This window comes from Nannospalax galili, unplaced genomic scaffold, assembly GCF_000622305.1.
Source record: "Nannospalax galili isolate Female #2095 unplaced genomic scaffold, S.galili_v1.0 scaffold7, whole genome shotgun sequence".
NCBI lineage: Eukaryota > Metazoa > Chordata > Mammalia > Rodentia > Spalacidae > Nannospalax > Nannospalax galili.
Window position 1 is genome coordinate 9553964 of NW_008359081.1, and position 22590 is coordinate 9576553.

The window sequence follows — 22590 nt, forward strand, 5'->3', positions numbered from 1 at the left end:
CACTATAAAATATCAATTGGTTGTAGAGGACAAAAGAGAACTCTTTTTATAACCCAGCAGGGCAGAAAGGATTAAATTCTTAAAAAGGAAGAATAAATGTATTAGAAAAGATGTTGCATATTCAAGTTCAGAAAAGTGGGAACGTTTAGAAAGGTTTTTCAGAGATGAACTGCTGTTCTAATAATAGAACTTAACATTTTAATAGCCTTTAGCAGTGTCTAAGGCCCTTTCCCTGACCTTTTCTCATTGTTTCACGTGAACCTTACAAGATAGGTGGGGTATGGAGACGGACTCCTTTAAAATACTACTTAGAATATAGAACACTTCGAATGATGAATGCCCTGTTTAGAATAAAACCAAAAGGCATGTAAGAAGAATAGACAGCATGTTTTCAGTCCTAGTTCTGTTGTTAACTCACTGTATGAACTTCAGACTACAGCTGAATGAATAGGTGACAATAGGCATTCTTTCCTAAAATGGGACTTAAGCATAGCATTATATTGGTCATTAAATGTTGTATCATGAAAATTAATAAAATGGAACTCCTCTCTCTCTCTCTCTCTCTCTCTCTCACACACACACACTGCACACATGCACGGTGCTTGCATGTGAGTGTGTGGGAATGTGCACCCTGCTTATCCCTGCAGTGATCACATGAAGATATTGGTGAGTTTTCATCCATCAGTCTCTGCCTTACTGCTTTAAGACAGGGTTTCTCATTGAATCTGAAGCTCAATGCTTTAGCTAGGCTGGCTGGCCCATGAGATCGCAAGATCCACTTGTCCTCCACCCCCACCCAAGGGGGAATCTGTTACATACATGTGCAGTCATTCCTGACTTTTTACATGGGCTCTGGGGAGTCAACCAAAGGTCCTCATGCTTTCACAGCAAGTGCTCTTACCCTCAGAACCATATCCCTAGCTCCTAAATAGATTACTGAAGTAAAAAGATATAACAACGTTTAATAGTGTCAAATAGATCATTTTAAAGAAATGAAATACACTGATTAATTCAGCTGTTTTAAAAGTAGCATCAGCAGCTGAGGTATTTACTATTAACTTAACACTAGGAATGACTTGCTCCATAGATTTAGTTGTAATTCCTTAGCAGAGTTTCCTCATATTCACTAAAGCCTGAAGCTTATCCAGTTCGATTACAAAGGTAAAGTCATAAATACTACTGGGGAAAATGTATGATGGAATGAGTGGAAGGCAATCAGCACTATTGTGAAAGCAAAACAAGGTACAAAAACTGGTAAGTGAGTAACAGAAATTCTGTGTCTGCAAGACTGCAGATTATCACCTAATTATCTCTTTCCCCCCAACATTCTTTGCACATAATCTTCAGATAAAGAAAAAGAAATAACAATGTTTCAAATGCTATTTTAGGACCTTGGTCACCAAACAAGATGAAGTAATAAGAAAAAAATTTACCCTCAGGCCTGAAATAACCAAAGTGTGAACAAAACATATAATAGTCGGTCATAGGGCAATGGGCAAGAGCCAGGGTATTACCCCAGGAAGAGACTGAGAGATGGCATATATTTGCAAGGTGAGCCTTAGGATTGTTCTAGTTTACTACCATGAAAGATTTTCTAGTCCAGAGCACAGGGAAGAAAATGCCAAAAGAATTCTGGCTGACTCTGTGAGCTGAGGAGATAGAAATGATGTTTTAGAAAGACTAAGGCAACTAGAGTTTGGAAGAGAGAAGCCAAGAAGGTGTGTGTGTGTGTGTGTGTGTGTGTGTGTGTGTGTGTGTGTGTTTGTCAGAGAGAGGGACAGAGAGAGACACAGAGAGAGGGGGAAGAGAAAGGGGAGGAAAGAGAGACAGAATAGAGATCAGTGGAGGTTCTCCCTCAAGTACTTAGACGAGGAAGGCTACTAGAATCTGGGAAAAATCAGAAGGAAAAAAATCATGGTATCCAGTATCTATGTGAGGCAGGGAGGAAATTGTACTTCCTATCAGTCAGACTGGAAACCTTATCATTCACAAGGCATTGGCTAGAGACAGAAAGAGATGCTGCTCAGTCGTGGGAAATAATGACTTCTAGAAAGAGGGGTGATCTTACATATTGAAAGCAAGACATCTAAGAATCAGACAATAACAAACAGTTTGCCAAGGATGATATGGAAACATATTACTGTAAGAGTCTTACAGTATATGTGAAGAGGTCTAATATTACTTGAAGATATGCTGTGTTAAGCTAATGATGTATACTACAAGCCTTAAAGCAATCACGCAAATAACAAAACAGCCAGCTTTTACTAATACACAAGTCTAGCATTAATCGAAGGTGCACAGTGATGAGTTAAAGAGGTATAGTATAAACTATTTTAGTATAGCTAAAATAACAAAGCAAACAGCTAGAGCTAATATTCCAACATAAGGTATAAAATGCATTCACAGAAAATACTTGATATATTTAAAAGGCAGAAGACTCATGAGTAAACAAAGAACAGATGGGAGAAAGAGAAAACATAGCTTGATAAAGAGAGATGTACATCTAACCATATCAATAAAAACATAAACTATAAATGGTTTAAACAACCCAATTAAATGACTGTCAGGTTAGATTTTAGAACAGCAAGATCTAATTATATGCTGCCTAGAAGATATACAAATTAATATAAAGACACAAATAGGTTAGAAGTAAAAAGGTGAAAATTATTATGCTACATTAGTCATAAGAAAGTTGGAGTGGCTGTATCTAGTTATTAAAGACATGAGTATTTAAGCCAAAATGAGATATCACTACACACCTGATGAAATGGCTACAATTTGGGGGATTGTGTGGAAGAATGAGAAATATAATGAATGAACCTTTGATAAGAATGCTTAGTCATATAACTTCTTTGGAAAACAATTTGCTAGTTTCTCAGTAAGTTAAACATAAATCCAACATATATTATGATGGATTCCCCCCCCCAGGTATCTGTCCAAGGGAAATGAAGTACACATCCATAAAAAGATGGGGAAATGAATGTTCACTACAGCCTTAATTGTAATAATCCCATGATGGTTTATCTTCATTGTCAACATGTCTGGATTTAGAATCTCCTAGGAGATATTCTTCTGAGTGTCTGTGAGGGTCTTCAAAGGGGTTTAACTGAGGCGAGACCAATTCTGTATGTGGGTGGCACCATCTCATGGACTTGGTCCCAGACTAAATAAAGAGGGGAAAAAGGAACCAGCTGAGCACCAGACTCCATCTCTGCTTCCTGAAGGTGATTTCAAGGTGACCTCACACTCCTATTGTCATACTATCCCTGCTATGACTGTGAGACAAAATAAAAGTTGATTTCCTTAGTTATTTTGTCATAGCACTGAAAAAAGTAAGTATTACAAGCCTCAAACTGGCAACAACCCCCAAATCTACTAAAGAGTAAGAATATAAAGAAACTGTGGTAAAACCCATGCAGTGGAGTACTAGTTAGTATTAAAAAGGTACAATGTACTGATATATGGAACACAGAGAATGAAATTCATGATAATTATGCTGGTATGTGTCTCTTTGTAATTTCATCTGCAATGATAGAAAATTGATCAGTAGTTGCCTGGAGGCCAGGGGATAGGAAAGAAAGAAGTATTGTTAAGGGAATAAGGAAACTTCTGGGTAAAAGATATAGTCCCTAATTTGAATGTGATAATGGAATGATTTCTTGGACATAAATATATGTCAGATTATCAAATTGTAGATTTTAATGATCAATATGCTAATTATTCTTCAAGAAGACTATTATAACAAGCAAAAGGGAAGCTACCCCATCTCATTTTCCTCTGAAGGAAACGAAATATATGTATTTCAGAGCACACAGATCATTAATTGTTAAGAAATGTCTAGAACATAAATGAACTATATTAATCATGGAGTAAAAAATTAATGCTTCATTTTGATCAGTTGTATGTTTTCTTAGAATTTTCACAGAATTACTTAAGTGCTACTTAGCATATGCACCCACAGATCTAGGCATAAGTATGATTTTTTTTCAGAACTAACTTTACTTCCTAATTTTACCCTATGGTATAACTTTTTGCTTATTTTTACTGTGTATAATAGCACTCTTATTGAATTTATTTATTTATATACTGTGCAGTTGCAGAGGACAACTTGTGCGAGTTGACTTTCTCCTTCCATCGTCTGGGTCCCAGGGATGGATCTCAGGTTGTCAGGGTGGGCAGCAGGCACCTTTACCCACCGGGCCATCTTCCAGGGCCAGCACTTTTACTTAGTTTCCTACATTTAACTCAATCACAAAATATTTGTTGAATGCCTACCATGTAAACAAGAGTGATTAAGGCTGGATGTGGTGGCACATACCTTTAATACAAGCACTCAGGAGGCAGAGGCAGGTGGATCTCTGTGAGTTAGAGGTCAGACTATTCTACACAGCAAGTTGCATGCTAGCCAGGAACACAGAGCCTGTCTTAAAAGACCAACAGAACAAAAGCAAAACAAAACACCTACAGTTTTTAGTGTCAACAGACATGGCCTTAATGGAGTTTCTGCCCTTAGGGAGCTGAAACTCTGAAGGGGACTGTAGACAAGCATTGAATAAGTCAACAAATGCATAGCTACAGATTTTCATAAGTGCTAAGAAGAAAGAAACAGGATGCTATCTATGATAATGAAAGGAAATCTTCCTTGAATGTGACTTAATTATACATTAACTCTGTAGTTCATTATTTCAAATGATCCCTAGTTATTAAATTTACATACTGGAATTACACTACTCTATTTAGTTTGTTAGTCCCAAGCTTCAGGCCTTATAAAATAAAAGCTACAGATGAATAGACAAGTTACCCACTTAGCTTATCTGCATCCTTCAGGCTTTGGCTTGAAGGCTGTTCTCTGGGAAGCCTCCCTGTTCACCAGGTTTTGCCTTCCAATCACCGCAGAATGCATGAACATTCATTCTATTCTCCCTGCCCCCCACTCCTTGTTTGTATGTTCTAGTCCTGTCCTGAATTTTCTTGAAAATACTTCTTTAAATCTCTAACGGTTGGAGAACAATTTTAATAAATCGGTGTCTGCTTTCCCACCAAAGTTTAACCTTTGTAATGGCAGAGATGATTTTTCTATCACTGGATCCCTATGTACACACTTTGACAAAGAGTAAATAGAAAAAAATATTGATTGGCTCACTGAATGAAGGACTATTCTGCTCACAGGAAGAGCTGGATCATTACGTTTTGCTGGTCTTACAAGAAGGTGGCTCTAGTTTTATATCTGTGATTAATTCAGGCGCTGCGTTAAGCAGCCTATTTCTAAGATTGTGGTCTGAGATTTATCTAATCATCCTGCTTTAAATGTATATTCTCTCTCTCTCTCTCTCTCTCTCTCTCTCTCTCTCTCTCTCTCTCTCCCTCCTTTCCATTTCCTGAACTGGAACCCAGAACATTGTACATGCTAGGTAAGTCCTCTGTCACTGAGCCACACCTCTAGCCCTCTGCTTGTGATAGAGATGATTCTTTACACATTAACAAATGCAAGGGCAAGCTATTTTTTTTGGTTGTTCATAGGTTTACAATATAAATTAAGATAAAATTGTCATGTCAACCCTTAACTATATTTGATAGGTAATATTGTTACTGGTTTTGACAGCTTCCCAGCCAGACTACCTAGGCTTAAATCCTGACTCTCTTACTTACCAGATGTATAATCAAGTCACCTAACCTTGGCTCCCTTATTTTGCTCACTTGTAAAACAAGGAAAAAAATGGTTAGACTTTCAGGGCTGGAGAGAGGGCTCAGCAGTTAAGAGCACTGGCTGCTCTTGCAGAGGACCTGGGTTTGACTCCCAGCACCCACATGGCAGCTAACAACCATCCATAACTCCAGTTCCAGGCCAATCCATTGCCCTCCTCTGACCTCTGTAGGCATTGCACGACCCGGGTGCACTTAAATACATGCAGGCAACACACTCATACACATAAAATAAAAATAATAAATTAAAATATTTAAAAATTGTTAGACTTAAGAGCACTAGCACACATAAAAGTACTCAGAAGAGTAAGTGGCATGGAGTAAGTGCTCAATAAGTGCTCTTACTAATTTCAATAACGCATAATACTACAACCATTTTTTCTCAGATTTATAATGTGCAAACACACTGGTCAAATAAATACGACTATTTGTAAGGGCTGTATTTCTAATGCAATAATCAGTTTCTAATTTATTTTATTTCTACTTTATAATTTATCATTAGTACATTAATGATTGATACATTCAGCAACAGGAGAATTTATACCATAAGAATCATTTTGAGGACATTGTAGAATTCATACAAATAAAGAAACAGTAGTACAAAGTACAGCAATTTGAAATTCACTTTGTGCCATTTGTCTTCTAAAATAGCACTTCTGAATTTTGTAAGCTTCTCTCTACCCTCCCAACAGAGTTGCCTTTAACATGCAGCTATTCATCTGGCCTGAAAGAGAGCTCTTTCTCTTTTCCCCAGGAACGCACTGAGAAGGAGGAGAGGGGGCGCTTGCTGGTGGAAATGTGAGAACAGCAGTTCTTTGAAGGCTGAGCATGACGTAGCATGGGAACTTCGAGCAGCTGCTGGTGGAGTGTTTCACACACAGCAGGACAGTGGGAATGGGAAAAGCAATGAGGAAAACAACCAGGGCCGGCAAATGCCGAAGAAAGGGCTGCTGGGGTCAAACTCCAGGGCAGAGAAGGTCAGACTGCAGAGGGAAGAACACTTAAAGAATAAAGCAGTAAGAAATTGAAGTCAAGGGCAAACATCAGTTGTAGAACAAGGGAGGACAGGAAACTTTATATACCCAGAAATACAAATGAGTGTGTCTATGTATGTACACTTTTTAGAAAACAAATTTAAGATATCAGGAAAGTAAAATATATGAATACATAAGGCAGAAAATTTGCTGTGTAAACAATTTAATAGGGACACATTTCACTTTGAAATAATAAGAAAACATTTATTACTGTAATTGCTAGCTTCAGAATTAGCGAAAATAATTCTTGATTAAGACAAATTAGAAATTAAGTAGTATACATAAAGATCAAGTTATTAAGTACCCTAACTAACACTTCATGATTTGGGTTCAAATTATAAAATTTCTGAAAATAAACACTATGCCTTTCATTCTCTTTAGTCCCATAAAGATTTATTTGATTGGTGATGGCTTCTTTTCCACCTCGTAGCTCATATAATTCCCTCTTTGTCATATTCCCTACTACGTCATTTATTTTTGACGCAATAGTCCTACACATCCTGAAGCCTTTTTAAAAAACAATAATGATTCTGAAAGTTAGGTTTTCTTTTGGGCTAGATTTTGGAACACCTTGCCTTGTTACTTTCAAGGTTACCCGAGCAATTTCAGCAGCATTCTTGTTGAATAAAGTAAAAGTACCTGTAAAAACACTGGAAAGCAAATGTTCTTAAGCTTGACCACACACTTTGACCTCAGCCTGTCACTCTTCTGAGCATTTAGATTTACACCCTTCTTCAGTTCTTTAAAGGGCCTTGTTTGCTTCCTCCTTTTTTTTTCTTTAATAGAGTTGAGGTCAAGCATAAATGATTGTTCTTTCCTTACTGAAAAGATGTTTTCCGAGAACTTAATTGTCCTTTTTTCCATGGGTCATTCTGTTCCTAATATCAACAAATCCTTTGGTGACCTTTTCAAAACCAAACACATCCTTCTTTCTTTATTCTGTTCATTTCCTTTACCTTCAACATTTAAAAACTGCCAGTGGGCACATCAAGTTAGCCTCTGTTGTTGAAATATTTTTAGAAGATGACATTCCTAACAAACAGGCTCAGAGAACCCAAGTTTATGGCCAACTGCAGACACTCAGGGTGGGCTGAGCAGATTTACATTGTACACATAGAAGACATGGCCTTGGACCATCCATCTTTCCCCTTCTTTGCCATGCTACTGAGGTGAGACTCCAGTAACCTATGCAGGACCCGTGTGCCTTATAGAAGGGCTACACTCAAACCTTTCCCAGTGCCTAATTATTTAAAGAGACTTTATTTTTAAAACAGGTCACAGCATTAAGCTTTTTGGCCCAATCTGCCTTTGAACAAGCTATAAATGCTTGCTCAGCAGCTAAGGGGTATACTTTAGCATCATGTCTGAAAACTGAACAAAAAGCCATACAAAAGAAATATTTAAAGTTTCCATAAGAACACAGAAAAGTGTAACCCCATCTCCTAGCCTTCCATATTGCTGCATCTGTGTCTCAACAAATTTTTAAAATTAGCCTTGCAGTAAGGATTTCTTCAGGCCTCCTTCCAGGACCAGAAAGGAGACAACAAACGGTAGGACCATGACTTGACCAGAATAGTTTAATTGTACATATGTCTTGTTCTTTTATTTAAACCTAAAAGTCCTGGCAGTACATGGAAGATGCACATGGGTCACTGGATCCCTTTCCTTGTTCCTCTTCCCAAAGTGGTCAAGCTAAACAAATCTCCTCTCTCTGTTTTCTACCATTGCGTGTCTCTTTAATTGGTGTACTGGAGAATAGTGACCAAGCCTAGACTGTTGAGGCTGCTGTTGTGCAGGCTTTTGCCTGCCCAAAGCTCTAGTTGCACAAGGTTGTAAGAATGATGTTGTAGACCAGTGCTATCCCACACAAATAGAGTGAATGTTCCATACTGTGCTGTATAGCTTGAGTTGTCAACTTGACACACCTGAGAGGAGGGAACCTCAATTCAGGAATTTTATCCAACTAATGGCCAGTGGCCAGGTCTATGAGACATTTTCTTAATTGCTAATTGATGTGGGAAGACCCAGCCCACTGTGAGTGGAACCATCCCTGGGCCGGTGGGCTTGGGCTGTATAAGAAAAGTTAGTTGAGGGGCTGGAGAGATGGTTCAGTGGTTAAGAGCACTGACTGCTCTTGTAGAGGACCCGGGTTCAATTCCCATTATCCACATTGTGGCTGACAACCATCTGTAACTTCAGTTCCAGGTGATCCAGCTCCCTCTTATGACCTTTGTGGGCACAGCATGACACATGTACCCTTACATACATGCAGGCAATACACTCATAGACATAAAATAATAAACAAGATATTTTGAAAAGTTAGCTGAGCAAGCCAAGAGGAGCAAGCCAGGAAGCAACATTCCTCTTTGGTCTCTGCTTCAGCTCCTACTTCCAAGTTCCTGCCTCGCTTTCCTGCCCTGACTTCCCTTTGTGATGGACCAAGAAAGAGTAAGATGAAATAAACCCTTTCTCGCCCAAGTTAGTTTTGGTAAGTGGTCTTTTTTTTTTTTTTTTTAAATCACAGTAGCAGAACGCTAACCAGGATACATATGCATTGTTAAAGGTTCTAATAAGCACATTGAAAAAAGTAAAAAAGAAACAAACACTGTCAGTTGTTTTGTTTGAAGTGACAGGTTGACTTCATAATTTCTTTTTTAAGAAAAATACCCAAGTCTGAATGAGTAAAAGAATAATGAGGGAAATGTACTGTATTGCCATAAGTTGCTTAATTGAATACTTAAAATATTCCCAGTCCAACATACAATCAGAACAATATAAACGAGAAATTTACTTTATTTCACTACATCATTGAAAACTGATGTGTATGTTACATTGTAACAAATCTGTACATGGACTGGTTAAATTCAAGGTCTCAATAGCCAATGTACTAACATGTTGGACAACATAATTTTAGACAATGCAATTTGAAATAGAGTAAATAAAAATCCATACAGCAGCAAATCATTTTGCTTACAATCTAATAAAATATTCCCTTCAGTCTTCAAGTTTCCCTTTACCCGCCTCCTTCAATCTCACAGAAAAGTTAGGTGCTTGGATTTCCATGGTTCTACAGCACTGGAATACTTCCGTAGAATGGAACTTTCTGCATGGCATAACACTTAATTCCTTCAATCAGAGTTTAAATTCCATAAGGTGTCTAACAGTCACGCTTTTTTTGCTTTTTTTTTTGCCTTGTAAACTTTCCTTGAGAAGTGCTTAATGTAGAACAGTAGTTCTCAAAGTGTGTTCCCTGGAACAGCAACATCAACCTTGGAAATTTGTTAGACATTCAGAGTCTTCAATTCCTCTCAAGTCCTAGACAATCAGAAATTTTCAAGAAGGGGGCCACTGTTTTAATCAAACTTCCAGGTGATTGTGATGCTCACTAAAATTCGAGAACTTTAGATACAGGAAAATATAGTTCTCTGGAGAATTGCCTCATCTAAGTTCTCTGTTCTAATGATAAATAATTTTAGGTGCTGCTGAAGAAAGAAATCAAAGGAAAATATACTAGGAAGACAACAGTAGAGCTATCCCTTGTGAAGTGAAGCCATCTCTTTGTGACGTGAAGGAGGCCAGTTATCCTCTGTCTACCTCCGCAGCAATGGGTTTACATTATTTGTAGGAGGAGTTGACATAACTTACCTAGGTTTTCTGCCTAGAAGGAACTTCATAATGGAAAGGGATTAGTATAAGATCATTATATAAAAGAAGAACTTGAGGTAAATTTTCAAAATGTCTCAACATATCTGTAGGATTAAATCCTATGTTCAATTTTCGTACTGACAAACACATATACAGATATAAGATCTGCTTAGAAAAATCTCTCATTAAAGAAGAGCATAGATTTCTCTGTTGATTTTGTTGTTTTTAATTATTATTTGTGTGCATGGTATGTGAAAATGTACAAGTTCATGAGTGTGCATCTGGGTACATGAGTGCTATGTTGTACAAGTGGAGATCAAAGGACAACCTCAGGTGTCAGGCTTCACCTTCAACCTTGTTTGACACAAAGTCTCCTGCTATTTATGACTGGCCTATAAGCCGCTGTGGGTTCTCTTATCTCTACCTCCCATCTTGCCATAGGAGTGCTGAGATTTCAGACTGTGCTACCAAGCCTGGCTTTTACATGGGTTCTAGGGATCTGAATTCAAAGTTGTCATATCTGAACAATAAGCACTTTCCCACTGAGCCATCTCCCCAGCTTCGTTTTAATTTTGTTTTTTGGTCTTTTTGAGACAGGGGTTACCTGTAGCCCCAGCTGTCCTAGAACTCACTACGTAGACCAGACTGGCCTTGAACTCACAGAGATACACCTGCCTCTGCCTCCCAAGTGCTGGGATTAAAGGCATGTGCCACCATGTCTGACTAGTTTTAATTTTTAAACCTAAATACTTAAAAAATATATTGAGCTTTTGTAATTTCATACAACAGTTCTTAATCAAGTTTAGACCCCTCCTCCATCAATAACCCCCATTCCTTCACTGGACCTCATGTATTCTTCCATACACGTTAAGTCCTATCCAGTCAAGCATTTGTACCCAGATGTCCTTCAGTGTTAATTGGTCCCTCCAGCACACTCTCCCTCATCTAGCATCAATCACTCTCTAATAGTTAAACCTAAATACTTTTGTTTAGCTAGCTTCATTTAAGAATGAAGCCATGAAAATATTACTACATGTTGATAACATGGAGAAATTGAGAGATGAGACCATTGTGGGAATAATAGCAGAAAACATATCTATAAGATTTTCCTAAGATGGCATAAGTATGAAGGCTTTCTGGATAGTTGTCTGTTGACTAAGTAGGATTATTCCTATGTCTCCTTGGTACATAATAGATGCTTACTCAAGCCTAACTCAAAGAAAGAAAAGAATGAATGAAGGTACGAATGTGCAGAATATGAGTATCTATAATTCTGGGACAGAAAGCCTGTTTAGTGCTTTGCAGGAGGTGTGTAACTACCTCTGTATGAACTCAGAAGAATTCTAGAAATAGTTGCAGAATGTGAAAAATTTGTAATACTGTCATTTAATACATTACAATAAATGGCTTTAAAATCATGTCTTTCAAGTGTTTAGATTCTATAATTTCTTAAAGGATGTGTTCCTTATGATACAGTATATTTTCAGCTCTTTGCTGCTATGTGTATATTTATCTGTGAGTGCAGAGACATGGTTCACCATTCTCTTCTGTGATAAATAAAATGGCCATACCACTCAATGTATGTGCATTGCTTCAAAATTCAAAAAAAGTTTCTCATTCTTCCCCTTTGATTTTTGATATGCATATGTACTTGACCAAATACTAGGATTGGTTTTTTTTAAGAATTATAGGGAATGTTAGAGTAACAAAAAGCCCCATTAGAAAGAAAGAAAGAAAGAAAGAAAGAAAGGAAGGAAGGAAGGAAGAAAGAAAGAAAGAAAGAAAGAAAGAAAGAAAGAAAGAGTACAAGAAGTTGTCAGGAAAAAGTGATGGGGAGATATGGGAGGTGTTGGAGTGGGCATGAATTTGATCAAAACACCTTATATACATGTATGAAAGTCTCAATAAAATTTTTTAAAAGTTCAAAAAAGAATTGATTTATAAAATTACTTTCTGTAGATTTTAATGCAATTTCAATGTTGTAAAGGCATGAGAAAAATACTGTTTAAAACTTTTATATTTGAAATAAGATGTATAATTTTTTTGAGACAGAGTTTCCCTGTAGCTCCAATTGGACTGGAACTCACTATGTAGAATAGGCTGGCCTTGAACTCATAGAAATCCACCTGCCTTTGCCTCTAATTTTCTGGGATTAAAGGTGTGCACCACCATGCCCAGCAATGTAGGAAACCAGGATGCCTAGCCCTAGGGTGAGATGAGCCTAAAACCTTTAAGTCCAAGCTGCATTCTCTGCTAAAGGGATGGGTGCTGAAAACAGTAACTCTGATAATCTCTGTCTTGCAGAATACCACGAGACTGGCAGGAGACAGTGGCCTGATCATAAATGCCGGCTCCCTGATCTGTAGGAAAGTGTCTTGGTCAACAACCCTTAGCTCATCTCCTTGTCCTGAACAAATAACTCAGCTATCCTTAGCTAAGAGATTAGGCCAGGTTAAAGGTTTACTCCTGAGCTAAAAGCTAAAAGTTTACCATGTTTTTACCTCTAAGAAAGAAAACATTGTGACCAATAAATTACCAGATAGGTATTGATAACTTTGAGTAAAAGCTTACGCATCCTTCTGGCACCAGCTAACCCTAAATCTTTGTATGCGACTGCCATATCCCATATGACTGCCAGTTGCTTGGGATGTGTGAAAACCATCTGAACTTTGAAATAAATGGCTTGTTGAAAAGACACAAGTCCCAGGGTCCAAGACTCTGTTGCTGATCAAGTCTCTCTGCCCCGAAGTCGGTAGGTCCCCTACTGAGCAAAGCAAACCCAAATCCCAACACAGCAAGAAGTATCTTTTTTTTTTTTTTGTCTTTTTTGAGACAGGGTCTCCTTGTAGCCCCAGCTGTCCTGGAACTCACTATGTAGACCAGGCTGGCCTTGAACTCACAAAGATCTGCCCTCCTCTGCCTCCCAAGTGCTGGGATTAAAGGCGTGCGCCACCACGCCTGGAAAGAAGTATAATTTTTAAGGGTATACTGACCTGGTTTGTTAAAGGAATATTTCAAAGTTAATATATCTGAGAATAATTTAAAAAGAGGGGGAGTATGGAAAAAGTTGAAGTAGTTTGTACTTGTGTTGTTCAAAATATGGATTTTTAAAGCTTAAGTTTAAGAGAATCTAAACAGAATAATAGAGAGTTCTGAAGACCTGATTCTGATCTTGATAGATATTTACAACCTATGTGACTGCAGTTGAGTCAAGTTTTGAAGTCTCAGTTTCTTTACTTGTGAAAATGAATAATCATGGTATGTAATTATTATGCATAATCATGATGTTGTGAAGATTAAATAAAGACATGGTATCAGAACTTTTGATAATGGCAAGGATCTTACTCTGCTTTTTATGGTCACATCTGTCTTGCTTACATGTTTCTACCATTTTCACTGATCTTACATCCAGCTAAAATACAAGTGTCGTTTTCTTATCAAAACCAAATGCATTTCTCAAGTAACTAAACCCAAGATACTTTGATATCAAGAAAGACATAGTATGACAATATATAACTTTATTCCTTCTATTACACTATTTCACTCAAATTTAGGACTGTTTTCCTTTTTTTGCCTTTATATCTGCCTTTCTGTTTCAACTCTATTTTTCTATTTTTCTTTGTCTTTACAGAAGCAAATATGAATTTGCATCTGGCTTTTAACATGAACCTGGATAATACCTTAGTCTTTGCACACATTCTTGCAAAGGTACATATGAATAATATGCGAGTTGCTCTTCCAAAAGTGAATAAAATTGTTTGATATAATTTTTTTATTTGCTTTGTTTCCTTTCTGAATAAGAACTCATATTTAGAAGTGGTTAGAATTATGGTAAAAGAAAAGTATTTAGTCAACTTGGGTCAGCTAGATGCAAACCAAAATCTTGGACTTATCAGCTTTCTACTAGAAGTACATTTTAAGAAAGTCCTTAAGGTTATGGTCCAAAGTAAAAACATATGAAATTTGCTACATACAAAAAAAGCCTATACCAAACACTGATTAAATTGTTTAATGAAAAGGCTGTGTCTATGTGGCCTTGGGATAAAAGGTTTAAATTTAGAGTTATGGAAGGCTTAATGCAATTTCAACTAGCCACATCTGTATTATGAACAGAAGAAACATCCTCATTGGTTCTAAACTCAATTTTGTCATGTGTATCTCTCCCTGATATCCAGATACAGAATTAAAGAATTGGCAAAGTGGATTAGACAAAATGGATTTTTTCAGTTTAAAAATGAGAATGTTGACCCTATAATGATTATGTTTTTTTGTTATATCTCACTATCTCCTTACATGAATTTCCATGTACTTATGATTAAGTCCTTTGACAAAAATTAAGTCATTGATCATACATATAAATAGTGTAAGTAAGTAAAATGTATCACACAGCATTTTTTTAATGATATGTATGGGACCCAGGGTCTGACGCATGTGAGGCAAGCACTCTACATCTCCAACTCACATAGATTGTTTCTTAAAAGTTTATGCTATCAGTTATAATTTTTAAATCTCATTCACGAATTTACATGTAGGTGTCACAAATCTTGTATACATTCTGAAAAGAATATTTGACATTCAATCCTCTATAAGAAAATTTAAAACACAATTCAAGACTGCTTGAATGGAACAGATATGACAATTGGTGCCTTTGGACACATTACTTTCATTATTTATGCTTAAAATGAAAAATATTCTAAGAATGAAACTGATAAGATTTTAAAAGTAGTGAACTCTACAGGGCCACCTGACATAGAATCATTTAACTATATTGTCTTCCTTTAGTGAATGCCACTTATAGCAATCAGTCATATAAATATTTCAAGGTGATCCATCACAAAAGAATTAAATTATAAGAGATCTCAAGAGGTCTTGAATTTGGAAACTGTTTTTATTAAAGATCTAGCAATACTTTAATGGGACTTTCAATCATATTTTTAAATGGATTGTCGATGGCAGAGTAATCTGGTTTGTCATGTTTTCATTATTAAAACTTTCAGAGTAAATACTTCCAAACCCAGTTTTCTATCTGTTCTCAGGAGCATACAATCTACATTCTATGAAAATGGAAATGAAAAACAATGCTATTCTCTAATTTTATGGATAAACCAGTTTTACATTTAGTAGGTAGAACACAATATCCACTGCAGAGCAAGTATATTGACACACTTTTACTGCTATAACCATCTGAGTTCTTATTATTATAAGCCAAATGCTATTCTAAAAACTACGTGAATCAGCTCCTTCAATGTTTTGGTAACTATGCTGAAGATGAAGGAACCAACAACCACAGGTTAAATAGCCTGAAGGTCACATAGCCAATTAGTCTGAGTGAAAAATCTATGTACTATCAGGAAAATCATAATTGTAGTAACACCAAGAGGTAGAATGCATAGAGTACTGTGGGACAAGTTCTGCTGCTTCAGTGACTTTCCATTTATTGTGGCTTATTCATTCTACCGTAAACTAACATTGTAGAGAATTTCATTATCTTTTTGTTTAGATGAAAGAGTAAGCTCAAAAAGGCTAACAAGTGGCACATGTAGTAAGTGTGACTCTGGAACACACACCTATTCCCTATGTTTAGTATACAAACCTATGAAAAATTTCCATGTGCAGCCTCACGTTTGAAAGTGTGTTCTTTTTTTTTAAAATTTAATTTAATTTATTATTTTTATTTTATGTATATGAGTGTATTGCCTGCATGTATGTGAGTGCACCTCACATGTATGTATGTGAGTCAGTTCAGAAGAGGGCTTGCAGGTATGTGCCTGCATGTATGTGAGTCAGGTCAGAAGAGGGCTTCAGCCCATCCCCTGGAACTAGAGCTAAGGATGATTCATAGCTGCCATGTGGGTGCTGGGAATCGAGGCTGGGTCCTCTGCAAGAGCAGTCAGTGCTCTTAACCGCTGAGCCATCTCTCCAGCCTCTGGAAGTGTGTTCTTAAAACAATATTAGAACATACTACTGACTTTTCTTTCAATTAGGTTTCCAAATGGGAAGGATGCTATCAGAATCCAAGCAACAGCAGCACAAAGGGATTGCCTGCTAGCAACTGGGTTCACCACTGTCTCTAGCACTATCGCAAGACATTTTGAAGTTTAGCTTTGGGGCATTTTCAAAAGTAATAGTAGCAACTTGAAAATATTTACACAAGGATTTATGAAGTACTAGAATTTATTATTTCTATTACTTCCATGTTCTATTCAAACATCAAATGGAGAAATTTTATTGCTCTTTACAAACAAGCTTTATGTGCATGCCATTTTACTGTATGCAGCAAGGGACAGCAATGTTCATAACGTGCCTACCTGAAGAAGTTTCCATCTGGTGTTCAGATCTTCCAGTGTGCTGAGGTTATATGGTGACAGTTGAATGCCTAAAGTGGTGAGTTGCCGAGCAAGGTCGTTGATATGATTGACGTTCTCTTTAAGAGGGGCAATTTCTCCCCGAAGCACCTGTGAGCAAATTGAAAGATATTTAAAGCAAGAAAATATAGACATGTTGGAACTATAACACATCTTGTTTTGTTTTGGGTGCATTTTCAGATTTGTTCATTTTATGGTCTGAGTGTCTGGGTTTCTCCAAAATTCATACATTGAAATCTTAGAAAGAATATCAGTAATTAACAGAAATTATAACACCTCCAGCAATGCTATAAGGAGGTGGGTCCTTTTGAAAGGTAAGTTTAGAGATTAGTGTCCCTACAAAAGACACTTCAGAGAGCTAGCTATTCTTTTTGACTGAGGAAGTAGTGAGAAGGCAGTGTCTATGAAGGATAGACTCATCCAATATCATATCTGCTAGACTTAAACCTGGATTTCCTCTCTTCCAAAATTGTGAGAAATAAATTTCTATTCTTCATGAATCACTCAGTTTATGACGTTTCTGTTGTTATAGAATCCCATACAGATAAAGACACTTTGGTGGTTGGTATTGTAACTATGTATGTTTATTAAGGAATGGATAATGATAATTAATATTTATCAAACACTTGCTAGGCACATAATGTTGTGATAAGCTCTATCCACACACAATCTAATCTTTTTCCTACACAACAACCCTATGAGACTTGTACTTCAAGAATTCTCATTTTACATTTGAGAAAAGAATCTTGCAGATATTAAATATCACCAAAATCCTATGGGTAAAAATGGTGTAATGTGGGATATATATTTCGGTTTGTCTTCCTCCAGAGTGCACATTTTGCTGGTTTGCCTGTTTGAGACAGGTTTTCCCTGCAGCCAAAGTTGATTTGGAACTTGGTATATACGCCAGGCTGGCTTCCATCTCATAGAGGTGGCCTGCCTCTGCCTCCTGAGTTATGGGATTAAAAGCATGCAGCATCATGCTCTGCCAGAGTGCATATTCTCATAAACCTCTCAAAAAAATTCTGGAATGGCAAAGTAAAAGAACAAATAAAATGCTACTAGACTCTAATTTCTACTCATCTCTTAAGGAGAAAGGGATTAGTATTGTTTTACAATAAAAGATACACTCAGTCATAAAATAATGCAATCATACTTTGCAGCAACTACATAATAAATAGTTTAATTTTGAGAGGATGGTATTTTGTCAAGGTCTAAAATGACTTCCTGTTCTCCTGGTACTTTAGTCCTTGTAGCAGTAACTTCTGACGGCTCCCATGGGACCTTCTTGGCTGTCTCTGAAGCTTGAATGCAGAAGTCTCTAATGCAATGCATCGTGATGATCAGTTGAACATAACTCCATGTAGATTTGCAGAGGATATTATCATGCATCATATATACCCTATCGAGATGGCGTTTATGGATCTTTAACATGATGTATGATGTCCACATGTTCCAATGAGTAATATCTAATGGAGAAACTCCCTCACTTAGGAGAAAAGATTGTGTAATGTAATATCAGTGCACAAAGACAGCACCACTGACTTTGCATGCTATCAGACTTGTTGATCTGGGTAGGCATTATTTCTTTTTCTGGTTAACTGTGTTGATAAAACCACTATTTGCACTGACATGATCTGTAACCCTTTGCATTTCCTCCAGTTCCTAATGAAAACTGGTTTGTACGATCAAAAGAAAGATGATACTATCCTCTTAAATCAATTGAATATCTCACAACTAGTATGTGTTATCACACAGATTTAAGATTCTTAAAATTGTTCTTGGATAAAATATAACATGGCAACCACTTTGTTCAACTTGGTTGTATATTTTTTAGCAGGGAAAACATAGATAGAATATGAAAATAATTCTGGAAAATGGTAGGGCTGCCAAGGGAAGAATAACTTCAACTTAAGGTTTTATGATTTTTGGTTTTTATTTTAATTTTATTATTTTTATTTTATGTGTAGGAGTGTACTGCCTGTATGTATATATGTACACCTGTATCCAATGTGTGGGGAGATCAGAAGAGGGTGTAGGATTCTCCTGGAATTGGAGTTACAGACGGTTGTTAACTGACATGTGGGTCCTAGGAATTGGACATGGGTCCTCTACAGGAGCAGTCAGTGCTCTTAACCGCTAAGCCACCTCTCCAGTCCCTGTTTTTGTTTTTTTAAATAGAGAGTCTTGCTATGTAGCCCAGGCTGACTTCGAATTCACAGTACTCATCCCCTATGTTCCAAAGCAAAATTTAGACTTTTAAATTTTGTGTTCTATTGTTTTTAAATTTAATTTTTGCCATTTTCTTATCATATAGTCTGATAGTATTTAGATTCCTTCCCTTATCCCCACATCTTCCCACTCCCCCCCGCCCAATTTAATGTACTATCATATATATACATAATGCGAGAGTATTCTAGAGTCTTTTTTGGGTTTTGTTTGTTTTTTGATTTGAGACAGAGTTTCACTATGTAGCCCTGGATGGCCTGAAATTCAATATGTAGTCTAGGTTGGCCTAAAAAATGGCAGAGTTTTGCCTTCTCTGCCTCTCATGTTCTCTGTGCTTGAATCAAAGACATGAGCTACCACATCCAGCCCCTACAGTTTTTAAAAGTGGTCATTAAAATATATATTCAAAACATATGGCTTCACTTGGCCTGACCAAATTCTCATTATAGTAGTGTTAATGTAGTCACACCTAAAGTACAAGATAAACACTACTGATCTGTACATTTTAACAGGGTAAATTTTATGATATATATTATACATTAATAAAAATGTAAAAGACCCCATTCTTATCAGGAACATGGAAGCATCATGCAATATACCTATGTTTATTAAGCATTGTATTGATGGAATGCCGTGGGAATCAATCTTTAAAAGTTTTATGAATGTTGCTAATAAATTTTATTCATTTCTTACAAAGAAATACAACTGTTCAAAGAATCAGAAATGCTGGGCCTGGTGGGACACACCTTTAGTTTCAGGACTCAGGAGGAAAAGGCAGGCAGGTCTCTGTGAGTTTGAGGCTAGTGTGGTCTACATAGCAGGTTCCAGGCCAGCCAGGGCTACCTGGTGAGGCCCTGTTTCAAAAATCACCACCACCACCAATAATAAAATAAAATAAAATAAAAAAGAACCAAGTGCCCAGGTGCCCAGGTTAGAACGACTGCTAAACCCATATACATGTATTTGTGTCTCTAAAAGGAAGTGATCCATAATCATTATGATTTGTGTAACAGAAAGTTAGAAAACTGATTTCTGAAATATCAGTAGGGAAACCAGGAGGACAATGATACTAAATGTTGCCAGCCTCTTCTAGATTATCACATGCCTTTCTAGCATTTCTAGTAACCGTTATTGAACACGTGATGGTGAACACTATGGAGATGACAAGATTGCTTTTTCTTGTCAAACACTGAGATGTTCAGCTTTTAAGTTACATCATACTTAGATTTCAGCTCCCTGTGGCTTGCATAGTGTGCACGTTCCAATGCTTTGAGTCAAATATTTTGATTTTGACTTTTTCTCCCCAAATCCTGGGTACAATGCTGTATCAGTATTTTGGAAGACGAAAAGAATTAAAAAATGAATTGCAGTACTTATAATTACTCATAAAGTAACTCCCCCCTCTCATTTTCTTTGAAAAATATACATCTCTCCCTCTATAAATTCTGAAAGGTCACGGATTAGTGCTCCATTCTCCACCTCCTTTCTAGCAATGATAACTGATTTTCTCTGAAGGGATCTGTGCATAAGTAACTAAAAAGGTTTGAGGTATCTATCAGCATGTGTGGTCCTTCTACATTCATTAGTTGAAATGTTAGGTGTTCATGCAATTATCAGTTGTATGTATTCTTGCAAACCTGTTTTTGCCAGTGAGTATTACAATTACATAATCTAATTAAGGATTTTCGAACCAAAGAGCTATTCATCTAAAGACCAAATAAAGTTGCTATTTCTTCAAAAATCAGGTCAAATACCCCCGAAACTTGCATACAAAAGAAAAGAAAAGCAAATAAGGTAAGTAGGTGCATGTGGATCTAAATCCAATCAAATATTAGGAATGCAACCCTAAAATTTCAGGAGTGTGAGTGAGGTCAGAAAGATTCTCATGTTTCCTGATGCACTCTTTCTTCACACACACACACACACACACACACACACACACACACACACACCCACACACACACACACACACACAGAATGGGAAATCAAAAAGTTTGCATTATCAGTGTGACCTATGGAGAACTTCTATCAGTGGCCTGTCATTTAAAGAAAGTTTTCACATAAAATCAAGATATTTGTGACTATTTAAATTAAAAATCAATTGTTTAAGACATATTTTTATTAAGATACCCATTTAGGTGGCTTTTCCAATGAACTGTTAAACTATAGTTCCTAATTGAATCAGAAGATGGAACATCTATTATAGGTTTTTAATACTGTTTTTTTTCTCTAACTGCTATTACTATTTAAATACTATAATTAAAAAATGTTCAGTTTAATCCAAATACCAAAGTTTTGACTAAGGTATATGATAATCAAAGTTTTTCAAAAATGTTTTGTGAATTATAATTGACATTTACTGTGTATGAGGTGGGGATGGCTATATGTGTCATGACGCATATGGTGGTCAGAGAACAACTTGTGGGTGTCGGTGCTCTCCTTCTACCATGAGGGGTCTTGGGGATCGAATTCATGTCCTTAGACTGGGTAGCAAGTGTACTTACTAGCTGAGCCATTTCACCAGCTGCACGGAAGATTCTGAAAGTGTTTTTGAGATTAAGTACTTAATATTATTATTTTTGAGACAGGGTCTTGTTATATAGCACAGGATGGCCTAGAACTAGCTGTGCAAACCAGGTTGGCCTGAAACACATAATCTCCCTTCCTCAGTCTCTTGATTTCTGTGAATAGAGGGTATAGACTATTTTTTTTTGTCTTTTTGAGACAGGTTCTCCCTGTAGCCCCAGCTGTCCTAGAACTCACTATGTAGACCAGGCTAGCCTTGAACTCACAGAGGTCCACATGCCTCTGCCTCCCAGGTGCTGGGAATAAAGGTGTGTGTCACCATGCTCAGCTTAGGTTATAAAAATTTTGATTAGGGAGAGGTCAATTGATAAAATGGCAGTTTTAGACAAAGTTTCATTTTCAGAATGTGTCTTGATCAGTCCTAGTTGAATCAAGGAATCTAGACACTTAGACGTTATGAAGAGGAAATAAGCATATGAGTATGGAAGAAATGATGTAAGTGATAGCAGAAAAGATGAGAAAAGAAAGGAGGCTGCAGAGTTTTATGAAGGTGCATCCAGTCAATGTTCATGTTGGCATTTGCTCTTGGTTCTGGTGACTTCTTCATACTAATGATGGCTCACTGCTGTAAGGCTGTCATTAACTAGAATTACCCATCACAAGTATGATCCCTACACACTGAATTACAAAGCCTATGTGCTGTGATGGTTAATACTGATTATCAGCTAGATAAGGTCTGGCATTCCCTAAGAAGCAAACTTCCAGGCACACTTGTGATGCATCGTCTTGATTATGTTAACTGAAGTGGGTGGAAAGCCTCTTTCTAAAGGAGGGTGGCACCATTCACTACACTTGAATCCCGGACTACACAAAAAGGAGGAAGCTAGCTGAGTACCTGCATACATCTCTGGGGTAGTTCGAATGAGAGCATGCCTCCCAGAGGCTGTCCCCAGCTGCTGGCACTGCTTTTGGAGGTTAGGAGGAATGGCCTTGCTGGAGGAACCACACCACAGTGGTGGGCTTTAGGTTTTTCCCATTTCAAGTGTTTCTCTCTCTTTCTGTGCCTGCTTGAAGATGTGAGGGTTCGG

At 37.1% G+C, this 22590-nt stretch overlaps 1 protein-coding gene across 1 annotated transcript in view; it reads right to left on the reverse strand.

Annotated features, from left to right (window-relative positions):
* The window catches only part of Dmd (dystrophin), a 2373110-nt gene that overhangs the window by 329753 nt on the left and 2020767 nt on the right, over positions 1 to 22590 (reverse strand). Inside the window, exon 60 of the mRNA XM_017795501.2 lies at positions 16691 to 16837. Within this exon, the coding sequence (XP_017650990.1) occupies positions 16691 to 16837 (147 nt within the window). The remainder of the gene's footprint in view (positions 1 to 16690; positions 16838 to 22590) is intronic.